We start from the raw sequence: 12,378 nt of genomic DNA, 5'->3' as shown, positions 1-12,378 counted from the left end.
AATGAACGTTCAGACACCTTTGACTGAATCAGGAGTTTTTCTCTGTGGAGGTTGTGAGTCAGGAGTCCAAGATTTACATCTCTAGAGCAGCATTTCCCAAAATACTGCGCTCAAGGAACAGTTTTGTTGGTTGGTTTGTTTGAATTTCCAATCCACTTTGGGCCGAGCCTTTTCAAAATGCAATAACACTATGCAACTAGAAAAATTAAAAGTTTCAAAGACATACAAAATGTAAATCCCCTTCCCTTTTTTCGTTAGTCTCAACAGACCTAATGTAGCTCAAACTGCTATATACAAGTTTCTAAACACTGATTTTCCATTCCTGTTTTTATCTCATCATGGAATGGTACCAAATTGTTTGCTGATAGTTCCAGTCCAGGGTCCATGCCTCAGATAGCCCTGTTCTGGGTGAGAGTGATGCAGAGAGTAAAACACTGTCTTAGGTTAACATAAGATTAACCTTAAGTGGCATCACAGAAAGATCCCTGAGAGTAGGGGTCAAGGACTTTGCTTCTGATCCTGGCTCACTGTCTACTATAAATGAGTCCCTTCCTTCTTCTCTCTGGATTTCATTTTTTCCCATTTGTAAAATGGTTTCTAACCTGCCCATTACAGCTGGGTGTTCAGAGGATCTAGTAAGGTGATCGAATTTTCCCCTGGAGAGCTAGGGGGATATCCAATATTCCACTGCCAATATCCCACTACATGTTAGGAAGTCAGGTAACTGAACAGATCTGCTTTAGAGATGGGACTTTTCATTGTGCAAGGAGGTAGGAAGGATGGAAGAGGTGGAAATTGAGTTGGAGGAATGAAGTAAGATTCGGAAGACAGGTCTGGAGGAGCTGACACAGCAAAGAGCGCAGCTGAGTGATGGGAGTCAAGGAGAAAAGGGGGCTGGGACCATGGAGCTGAGCCCTGCAGGGAGGGCTAAGTTGACCACAACTCTAAATGGGACAGGAATCTCCTTTCCACCTCCCTCTCTCCCTGAACTCCAGAAAGCAGTCAGCAGTCTTTCTCTCTTTCTCCTTGTACTCAACCCCCAGCGCCCCTTGAAACACTTCCTATCCTTCTTTCCAAGATCCCACCCCCTGCCTGGCCACCATCAGCTGGTTTGAAGGTTAAGCATGCTGAATCATGAGTCAGCTGAGGACAGTGAGCTCCAGAGGCAGCCGGATTATGCCCTTAGAGGGCCAGGCTGGTGTTTCTGGAAAACCACAGGGTACTCAGTAGAGAACAAGCCCTGTGTCATGGATACCCTCATGCTGAAGTTGTGTCTCTGGCTCTCAAGTTACAGGTTTCTTTCTCTCTTTTGCCTAGGAAATCAACTTTTACAAGGTCATTGACTACATCCTACATGGCAAAGAAGACATCAAAGTAATCCCGTAAGTTTCGCCTCAAAACATATTGACTGGTAAGCATGTTACCAATGTCCACTGATACTCATTCCAAGATCAACACTAAGCAAACCCAAGAAGGCCACACACTTGGTCAGAGACAGGGGGAGCAGTAAGGAGGCAGCATGGAAGAGTGGAAAGACCACAGGGGCTGGGAAGAGAGCTAGATGTTGAGTCAGCGGCTGCGAGTCCCAGTCCCAGGCCTCAGTTCCCCATCTACAGAATGAGACCGTGGGTTCTGATCAGGGCTTTCCAGTGGTTTCCTGTGAAGGCATATCTGGGGGTGAGGCAAAGGCAAGAAGCCGGCACAAGGAAAGCTCATTCTCTTCTTACCAGACCACGGAGGATATTGAAAGGAAAGAACTCCCAGAGCGCGAGGCTTCCACCTCCCCATACGTGGTAAGGACTCAAAGGCCATTTTAAGAGTCCAACAGTCAAGAACCTACTTTAGTAGAAGTTGTACCTTTTTGTACTTTTTTGGGTCAGTAGATGACTGTCAGAAACCTAGTTGTCTTGTTATCTATTTGAATCCTCTCTGTGCTAAGAGGCACGCTCACAGTTTCGTCTTGAAACTGGGTTTCTTAACTGAATTCCAGACACCTCCAGTCCAAAATCAGACTCTGGGATTTACCATGAGTCACCTGAATCTGTAAACAGTGGGTATGAAAGGCCACAACGGGAGTTGATCTTGGTCAACACCAGACTGAATGATAATAATCCATTACACAGACAACCCAGTTCACAGGTTTATCTGTAACTAGTTGGGGATGAGAAGTTGCTTCAAGGTCCTGAGCTTCTGGGGTCTCTCTGTTCATTCCTTTTTGCATGAAAACTGATTCTTTTCTAAGCTTATCCCTCACTTATTTCCTTCCTTCCTTCCTTCCTTCCTTCCTTCCTTCCTTCCTTCCTTCCTTTTCTTCCTTTTTTGTTAGCCTGCATACCCAGCATGGAGCTCAACTCAGGGCTTAAACTCATGACCCTGAGATCAAGACCTGAGCTGAGATCAAGAGTCAGACACTTAACCAACTGAGCCACTGAGGCATCCATGTTTTTTTTTAAACCTTGTCAAATGCATAATCTTTAACCATTCTAACTTCTTTTCTAGAGATATAAGTTTATTAAACTCCTTATCTGTGTTATGAGTTACTGCAGGTCACAGTTTTCTGCAGTGTTTTACCATTGTTCATCAAGCATCACATCCTTCTAGCTTCTGATAACACTCACTTTGCTACCTTCCACACAGACCCAATGAGACGTCACCTATTTTAGGTTCTTTGTTATGGCAATACCCTGTTCCTGATAGCAATTTTTCTATCAGCTAAAATAGGCCAGGCTGTATTATGGTACAAAACCTTAAGACCTACGTGGTATAAACAGTAAGAATTTATTTATCATCCCACTCCGTGTAAATTGCTGGTTGGTGGGTGTGGCCAGAGGATCCTGTATGGGCTGTAGCCAGGCAGGGACCACAGCTGACAGAGCAGCCACCATTTCAAATCTTGCCAGAGGGAAGTGAGAATACTACAAAGCATGCAGTGACTCTTAAACATCCCTCCGGAGGTGGCGCTCTTCACTTCTCACATTTTATGGGCCAGAGTCGGTACATGGCCGCAACTAACCTCAAGGGGGCAGAGACTCTAACCCTCTCATAGGCCCGGAGTGAGAGCCAGAATATTCGAAACTCTGGTAAATGACTGTCAAACTACATGCCATCTGAACAAGGAGGGGGGAAAACTGAATGGTAAATAAATGGTTAGTCAGACCAAAAGAAGACAAAGTAAGGTTTAGAAAGAACATAGAGCAGGTGGAAAAAATAAAAAGTGGACATTAAGGTAATATCTAAACCTAAATATATTGATAATTACTTAAAATGTAAATCCACTAAATGTGCCAGTTAAATGGCAGAGATTGTCAGCCTGGAAAAGAAAGAAACCTATCACATTTCATTGATTCTAAGATGCATAGTTTTCTACGTTTTGACACTTCTGGAATAGAATCAATGACTCTGTATGATCGCTGTCAGCCAGATGGCAGTCATGATGTAGGTATTATGGCCTGTCTACGCATGAACTTGGTCATGGCCATTCATATTGTTAGGACTTCAGCTGAGTTGTGTCCACCCTTGGTTGTACCCACATTGAATTTAACTGCCATATAAAGTAACTTAAAGAGGGGTATCTAGGTGGAGCAGTCAGTTAAGCCTCCAACTCTTGGTTTCGGCTCAGGTTGTGATCTCAGGATCATGAGCCCCACATGGGGCTCCTTGATAAGCTCAGAGCCTGCTTAAAACTTTCCCTCTCCCTTTACTGTGCTCTCCCTGCCTCTCCTCTCTGCACTCTCTCTCTCTTTCTCAGATAAATAATCTTTTTCTTTAAAGTAACTTGAAGAGATCATATACCATAATGCAGCACTGAAACAAAAAGCTGCTTTGAATGGCACAAAAATATAGGAAAATTGTGGAATATAAAAATCTATTTCTATATTCTAAAAGCACTCTTGCTATTAATAGAGTTATAATTACAACTTCAAAAAACATTGTGTTACAGATGAACTGGCAGCATTTTATCCTTATAGTTACATGTAGGAAATGATCTGTCAAGGAACAGTTGACTTTCTAGGTATGAAGAAATACTGTGCCTCCTCTTCATAAGAGACCCATCTAAAAGATAAGAATCCAGAGAGGTTGACAGTAAAAGAATGGAAAATATGTATACCATGCAAATGCTAATAGAAAAAACTAATATAACTATATTAATATCAGATAAAATTAGACAATATGACAAAGAACACAAGTAGAGATACAGTCACTTCTTAATAATAAAGGGGTTAAACTCTGGAAAACAGCATGGAGGTTCCTCAAAATGTTGAAAATAGAACTACCCTACAACCCAGCAATTGCACTACTGGGTATTTACCCGAAAGATACAAACGTAGTGATCCGAAGGGGCACGTGCACCCGAATGTTTATAGCAGCAATGTCTACAATAGCCAAACTATGGAAAGAACCTAGATGTCCATCAACAGATGAATGGATAAAGAAGTGGTAAATATACACAATGGAATACTATGCAGCCATCAAAAGAAATGAAATCTTGCCATTTGTGACCACGTGGGTGGAACTAGAGGGTATCATGCTTAGCGAAATAAGTCAATCGGAGAAAGACAACTATCATATGATCTCCCTGATATGAGGGAGAGGAGATGCAACATGGGGGGTTAAGGGGGTAGGAGAAGAGTAAATGAAACAAGATGGGATTGGGAGGGAGACAAACCATAAGTGACTCTTAATCTCACAAAACAAACTGAGGGTTGATGGGGGGAGGGGGGTTGGGGGAGGGGGGTGGGGTTATGGACATTGGGGAGGGTATGTGCTATGGTGAGTGCTGTGAAGTGTGTAAACCTGGCGATTCACAGACCTGTACCCCTGGGGATAAAAATATATTATATGTTTATAAAAAATAAAATTAAATTTAAAAAAAAAGAGAGAGAGAATCTGGGATAAGCAGAAACTTTGTGAGTCAACATTTTGAGCTCACATTGCTAGCAAAACAAAGCATCAAAACAGACGGATTTTGCATGGGACAACCTTGTGACTCTCATGTTGACTTATAATTCTGAGCAAACCCCTAGAGCCTTCCCACTGAGATGTACTTCCCAGGACAACTTTGTGTTAAACCTGCACGATCCTGAAAAAAAAAAGCGGGGGGGGGGGAATTAATTTACCTGGCTTTACAGGAAGATATTACAATTCTTAATTTGTATACACTTCATAACATGGCCTCAAAAAAAAAAAGGCAAAAGCTGATGGCAATATAAGATATGGGCAGATCCATGTTTGCTAGTTGATAGGAGGAGCAGACTAAAACAGAATATAGAATATTTGAATAACACAATTAAACTTAATCTAATAGCTATAGAGAGACTATGGCACCCCATTCCCCAAACCAGAGGACACTCAGTCTTTTTAAGCATAAATACAACACTTATAATAATTGGTGATATAATGGGCCACAGAGTAAACTTCATATATTTCAAAAGATTGAAATAATATTTGGAATGTCCCCTGATCACAATGTAAGTATCCTAGAAACCAATAACAAAATACTAATTAGAATAATCTTCATAGGCAACTAGGAAAGCTAGAAGGCCAAAGGCCCCATTGATGTAGTCCATACAGACAGGGAGGAGAGGGTTCGAGAATGGATCTGGAGGGGCAGATAGGAGCTGTCTACCATCACAACATCTCAAGAAATTAACCACAAACTGAAAAAAAAAAAAAAGCCCAAAGAAAAGAATAAATATAAGCCAAGAAATTAATAACATAGAAAAAGACAAATGAATGGTTCATGAAGATCTTAATGCATTTTTCCACATTTCTATCTTTTCTCACAAAAACCAAGTATAATCTTACAATAAATAAAAGATAATAATATCAAAAATTGTACTATTATTGTGAGGGGTGAATAAATATGTAAAGCCCCAGCTTAGTGCTCAGTACGTTGTTGGAGTTCACCGTAGATGTCTTTCCTCTCTCTCTCTCTCTGTGGAATTAAGCTACCTCTCTCGTATAAGTATTAATGGAGGGAAAGGGTTGTGTCTGCTTTTGCTCAGCAATCAATGACAATGGCTGAATGAATGTTGTCCCTTCGCTTGGAAAATCAAACTCAGTGTGCCATCATAAAATGTATTCACCATGCTTTTTTTTCCTTTTCTAAATTTGAAACATTAAGATGCTTACAGAAGATTTGGGCCTCCTTCAGGCATAGTATTTAGAAGCAGGAGTTGAGAGCCAAGAGAGAGTAGAGGGGGGCAAAGACCTAGATTCAAGGTTTTAGTCCAGCTGTCCCTATATGAAAAGTTACCAGTTGTCTTTGGCTTTTACAGGAATCCACCTCCTGATCATTGGGCTTTAGTAAGTGGTCTGCCCACTTATGTTGCCCAGAATGGCCTGGTAAGTAATACAACTTGGAAGGGGGAGAGTCTTGGACCAGTTGGAAGAGAGTGAAAGGATTTCAGATCGAGAGAGCGGGAAACACTATGGGAAGTGTGGGTCTCTAAAAGCCTGATTCTCTCGTTTCTCAACTCACTTGACACTTGGTCCAAGGACATGGACAGAGAATTGACGTTAGAGGAAATGTGAAATACACAGAGAAATAATCCTTAGATGGGAAATTGCTTAGTCTTACTGACAACTTGTCTTACTGATAAGATACTTGCTCATATGTCAGGGGCAAAAGCATGGCAGACTGGTCTTCGAGGCTCACCACAGACCAAGTCCCAGCCTCTCATTCCAAAGACTTAGTTGCCGCTCCCTAGCCCTCATCCCTGCCATGTTCCCAGCTGTACCATGTACAGCAGAGCTCAAATTTCCCTCTCCCACCATGCCCTACCCACTCAAGGTCAAAAATGGAGTAAGCATCCCCTGCCCTAGAGAGAAGGGTCTTGTCTGTTAGCTGCACATCACCCCCATATTTGGGCCTGGTCACCCTTTATCCTTCTCCAGGCACATACTACTCAATGCAGCTCACGTAGCAAGAAGTTTATATAGTGAAGATTTTGTAGGTACCAGGCACTGTAATTGGCTCTGTGAATAGAAAGATAGATGCATCAGATACACTCTCTGTTCTGAAGCTCATAATCAAATGGGGAGATATTTTAAACAGGGTCTTATACTCCAATGTGATAAGGGCACAAGAGAGATATACATGGCATATTCTTGGAACACAGAGTAGGAGGCATCTAAGTCAGGCTTTTCTTCCGAGAGTGTTGGTCTTAGTTGAGTATTAAGTAAATAGGTATTAGGCTGGTGGGAGCAGGAAAGGGGATTCCTGGTGGAGGCATCAACTTGAGCAAATGCAGGCCTAGAGGTTTGAACGGCATGGGGCGTGCAGTTCAGTGTTGCTAGAATATTAGCTTTGAGACAGGAAGAGGTCAAGAGATGAGGCTTGAGGGGAAGGGGAGCGCCAGATAACGATGGCCTTGGATCCCAGGGCCCAGGGGTGGGACTTTAATCTATAGGCAAAGAGTTTTTAAGCAGGAGATTGGCAGAGTCCATTTTCTTTTTAAAAAGATAACTCTGAGAGATCTGAAGGGATTAAGGGGCAGAGCAAAAAGTACATCCTTACAAGCATCTCAACAAAGGAACAGGCAGTGAAGAGTACTATCATTATGGCAAACAGCCATTGAGTGCCTACGAGCCACACGGTAAATATACTTGCTCATGTGATACTCACACAAGTCTGACAGAGATGAGATGAAGAGAGGGAGATCAGGGATCAGATCTAACCCCAGGAGGGTAAAAGGGACAGAACTTTGTGATTGTGAGCAGAGAGTGGGGAGAAAGAAGAATCAGAGCCCATTTTGGGCTTCTGGCTTGGATGAATGGAGCTGGTGTCAGCTCTATTGGCTGCGAGATGAGGAGGTCAGTTTCAGACAAGGTGACCCTAAGACATTTTTTGACAGCAAATGTCCAGTAGGCAGATGAAGAGATGACTCTGGAGGTGTGGAGAGAGAGGAGGGACGGAGATGGGGATTTGGAAGACATCGGGACTAGAGGGTACTTGAAACTCTGTGTGAATGAAGTTACCAGGGAGAGTGAGAGGGACCTGGGGTGGGATATTGTTAGACGCCAACGTTTAAAGATTGGGTAGAGAAAGAGGAGTATGTGAGAGAAGAATAGAAGGAGGGTTCAGACATATCTAGATAAGAACTGAAAACCCTATTGAGTTTGGCAATCAGATCATTGGCAATTAGATCAATTAGATCCCAAACGGAGAGCAGATTTGGTGGTGAGGTGAGGTGGAGACCACCATGTGGTCTGCTGAGGTGTGGCTGGGTAATGAGGAGGTAGAAAATCGCAAAAGAGAAGCAGAGGAGAAAGCCTGGATGGTTGCTAGTGGGACCATGTTTGGGTCCAGAGATGACTTCATTTTCCAGGATGGGAGAGACTCAAGCAAGCTCATGGCTGAGGTCAAAGAGCCCTCAGAGACGTTGCAGATATCAGAAGGGAACAATGGCAACTGATGGAACTGGTCCAAAGAGAGGCCAGAGGGATGGTGCAGTAGGTGAGCAGTTCTGGAACAGGAGCAAAGACAGCTCACTGCCTGAGACCACAGTATGGTCAGGGCCAATGCAAGTCAGGGTTACTGCAAGCCCATAGGGTGCCTTTTTGAGAACTAGAAAAAAGTACCGCTCTCATGGACCAAAAGAGAAAGACTGGGATCCTGGTTCTGCAAGTCAAGAACAGGCTGTATTTCAGCTCCCCATCAGCCCTTCAGTGAGATGCTTTTTGTGCAGTACACACACTATGCAACTGTACACAGTGACCCCGTGGGCAGGGCCCTGGAGTGATCAGGTAAGTCCTATATGTATGATAGGGTATATTGGTTCAGTTTTTAGGAGAGGAATCTTGCAATATAAAACCAGAGCTGTAATACCTTTTATTTCTCATTCTATTTTGGAGTTTATACCCCAAGAAAAACTCCTTCCTTAAAAAACAAGCAATACCAAACCTAAATGTAATTGATTTAAAGATCCTTGAGTGGCATTATTTACACTAATAATGACGAAAATTGGATACAACCCAAATAGTCAACAAAAGACACAACAAAATGAGATACAATATAGCAATTAAAAATGACAAATTGTAGCCTCCATTTTTTCAAAGCTTAGAAATGACTAAGGAGTGAAGCAAATGGCAAGAAATAATGTTTATAAGGTAGCTTTTCTGTCCAGTAGACTCACTTAATCATTGAAAACCATCTTAAGCATGTCTACCTGAGGAAAAGAATGTGAACGCCTTGGGCAAGGACGTAGTGTTTCTGAAGATAGCACTCAGGGCTCACTGGGTATGCTGTCGAGTCTAATCACGGCTTCCGTATTCCTCTTCACCGCTTTCAGATTTGCAATATCATGAACGCCCCTGCAGAGGACTTCTTTGCATTCCAGGTAAGTCATTACTTGTTTGGTCTCAGTCACCTGATATTTTTTCCCCCCAGAGAGGGTTCACACACATTAAAGTCCATCTGTTTGTTGGGAAGCAGTCTCAACAAAGCGAAAACATGGATAGAAAAAAGTCATATGCCCATGGAAGCAGGGAGGGAGTTACTTTGGTAAATTTCAAGGTCCCATTTGGTTTTAATGCTCACACATTTTGCTTTCTGGCCTCTGGACTTTTGCTTATGCTGTTGCCCTACCCCCAAACCATCTGGTCCTGCCCAAATACTCTCTGCTCTTTAGTGCAAGCTCAAATGCTATGAAACTTTTATGAAGTCTTAGTCTGTTTCCTCTGGCTAATATCATTTCTCTCTCCTTGGGATTTTCATGGTATATTGTTTACCACTCCATATGATTTTTTGTCCGTCGTTTTTTACAAATGTTTATGGAGGGCATCCTCTGTGCCAGCAACTGACACAGTCTACACTGGCTGCAATGGTGGACCAGACAGACATGGTCTCTATCTCAGGGGGCTCATGACTGTACGGGGAGAAAGGCCATGGAGTGCTGGTCAGAGAAGGACAGAGGGATAGAGGAAGGAATCTTTCCAGGGACCTGAGTTAATCTGGAAGGAATCAAAGAATGTGTCCCTGAGAAATTATGTTTTGGCAGGAAAAGAAGGGGAGAAGACTACAGGAAAGAGAGAGCTTGTTGGAAGGACCCAGGGTAGACCAATGAATCTGAGTGAGAGATAGTGTGGAGAGTGGTAGGAGCAGATTCTAGAGAAGTAGACCAAAGTCAGATGATACCTGGAGAGGACAGATGACACATGGCCTGGAGGGCCCTGCAGGGGAATTAGTTCCCCGTACTATAGTCCCCTTACTTTATCTCTTATTACCCTTCTTTGCTTCCAGATTAATTCCTCGGTAAAGGAAAATATAGGTCAACAGTTGGACCTTATCTTTCTTAACATTTCTAGCTGTAGGTGCCCAATCAATATTTGTTGAGTGTAGCACACCAGATGGAAGAAAAACAAGGCATTAGCAATCAGGAAATAATTAAGAAGAAAATTAAAATGACTCTTAAAAATTAGTGAAGTATTATTTTTTTTTTTTTAGTCCTTGAAGAACCTCATGAAAGAATGTAGCAAGACTATCCTTCCAGAGTTAGAGTTGTATGTCTTGTGTTGGGATTTTGCTCATTTCCACGTGAGGAGCCCAAATTGTTGCTGAGAGTTGCTAACCTGATAAAAACCACACTGAACTTGATCTCTACCCAATTAGTTCAGTTTACCCACATTAAAGCATCAAATCTGATCTCGTTTTTAGATTCTAGGCTTATTCTTCCAGCTCATCCTCTACAAAGTGGCCTGAGTAATTTTTCAAAACTCTGGCTGTGTACAGTAACTTCTCTGTTTAAAAACCTTGAATCCTTTCTCGTTTGGCTTTCAATAAAACCTGTTTCCTTATCATGGCCTTTAGAAGGAAGGGGCTCACTAAAGGTTAGGTGGAGACTTGGGAAAAGGCAAACCTGGAACTCATGTTTCCTGACCAACAGCCCCTTGTTCTTGGGCTGTAATCTGCATCCTCCTGGAGTCACTTTCCCACCAGGTACTGGCTTCCAGTGTTCATGAAATGATCACCATCATTATTATCATCATCATCAACATCATCGTCATCATCATCATTATCATCATCATCTCACCACCTTAAGAATCTTGGGCGCCTGGGTGGCGCAGTTGGTTAAAGCCTCTGCCTTCCGCTCAGGTCATGATCTCAGGGTCCTGGGATCGAGCCCTGCATCGGGCTCCCTGCTCACTAGGGATCCTGCTTCCCTTCCTCTCTCTCTGCCTCTGCCTCTCTGCCTACTTATGATCTCTGTCAAATAAATAAGTAAAATCTTTAAAAAAAAAAAAAAAGAATCTTGGAACTTTCAAGTGGGAGGATTCCAAGTACAGGAAGCCTTCCTTGATTTCCTTCCCTCTCTGGCTCCCCCAGAACCATAAGAAACTCCAGTTGCTTGCTTACCCGCCAGATTATGAACAACCTGAGGATAACCTTTGTACCTACTTTGCCTCGGTTTTTTCAGTTTCTAGTTCAGTTCCTTGCACATTGTAAAATGTTTAATATTTAACAGTTCGTGAGAAGAGAGTCTAGAAATGACCTAGTCCAGTCATTCCCATGTTATAAATGATAAAATGAGAGGCTCAGACAGATGGCAAATGGTTCACAAAGGGCCACCTTACAACCGACCAAGAGATTTCACCGCCATTGTCTCAGTCACTCCATGAGGCACAGCTTCTTGCTACCACCCCCATCTGGGCTGAGACAGCTGAGGCCCACTGACAGGACAAAAGTATCACAGGAAGTCACACCAAGAGTCAAGAGACAGGGGCGCCCGACTGGCTCAGTTGGTTAAGCATCTGCCTTCAGCTCAGATCATGATCCCAGAGTCCTGGGATCAGGCTCCCTGCTCGGTGGGGACCCAGCTTCTCCCTCTCCCTCTGCCTGCCACTCCCCCTGCTTGTGTTCTCTCTTTCTCTGCCAAATAAATAAATAAAATCTTAAAAAAAAAAAGAAAAAAGTCAAGAGACAAACAAACAAGATTTTTAATGGTGGCTCTATTAAGCATATTCCAGCACCTGGTGGCTTGTGAGAGACACAGCAAATGGGAGACGGTGACCCATCAGAGGACGGTGAAACTCTCCAGGTTACCTTAAGCTCGTGCCAGCTCAGGCAAGTGAAAAACAAGGCACAGAGCCGGTCCTCAAGCCAAAGGTTTTGTTGACATGGCTACAATCTGGTTTGATAAGCTTGCTTACCACCTACCCAGAGAATCCCTAGTTGTTTTGCAGTTTTCATATTGTAAATATTATCTGGCAAGCACAGGTGCTTTCTAAATAGACCTAAATAGCGGGCAGGGCAGAAAGTCTGACAGTTTTGATGCACAGAGGCCCGTGAACTATCGGGTCTTTAAAATCATCAGGACCCCTCTGCACCCCATTTGTCGCTGCCTGTGGTGTGGGTAACGAGCCGACGGTGGTTGTTCC

General features: G+C 43.1%; 1 protein-coding gene across 3 annotated transcripts in view; it reads left to right on the top strand.

Moving 5' to 3' along the window:
• The window catches only part of PDE6A (phosphodiesterase 6A), a 57,560-nt gene that overhangs the window by 19,533 nt on the left and 25,649 nt on the right, over nucleotides 1–12,378 (top strand). For all 3 annotated transcript variants that reach the window (XM_032851523.1, XM_032851521.1, XM_032851520.1), the window contains 3 exons: nucleotides 1,318–1,382; nucleotides 6,279–6,345; nucleotides 9,294–9,341. In XM_032851523.1, coding sequence (XP_032707414.1) covers nucleotides 1,318–1,382; nucleotides 6,279–6,345; nucleotides 9,294–9,341 — 180 coding nt within the window. The remainder of the gene's footprint in view (nucleotides 1–1,317; nucleotides 1,383–6,278; nucleotides 6,346–9,293; nucleotides 9,342–12,378) is intronic.

This window comes from Lontra canadensis, unplaced genomic scaffold, assembly GCF_010015895.1.
Source record: "Lontra canadensis isolate GAN:19392208 unplaced genomic scaffold, GSC_riverotter_1.0 scaffold5, whole genome shotgun sequence".
Classification (NCBI taxonomy): Eukaryota; Metazoa; Chordata; class Mammalia; order Carnivora; family Mustelidae; genus Lontra; species Lontra canadensis.
The sequence above is the reverse complement of the archived record's forward strand: the minus strand, read 5'-3'. Positions and strand labels throughout refer to the sequence as shown.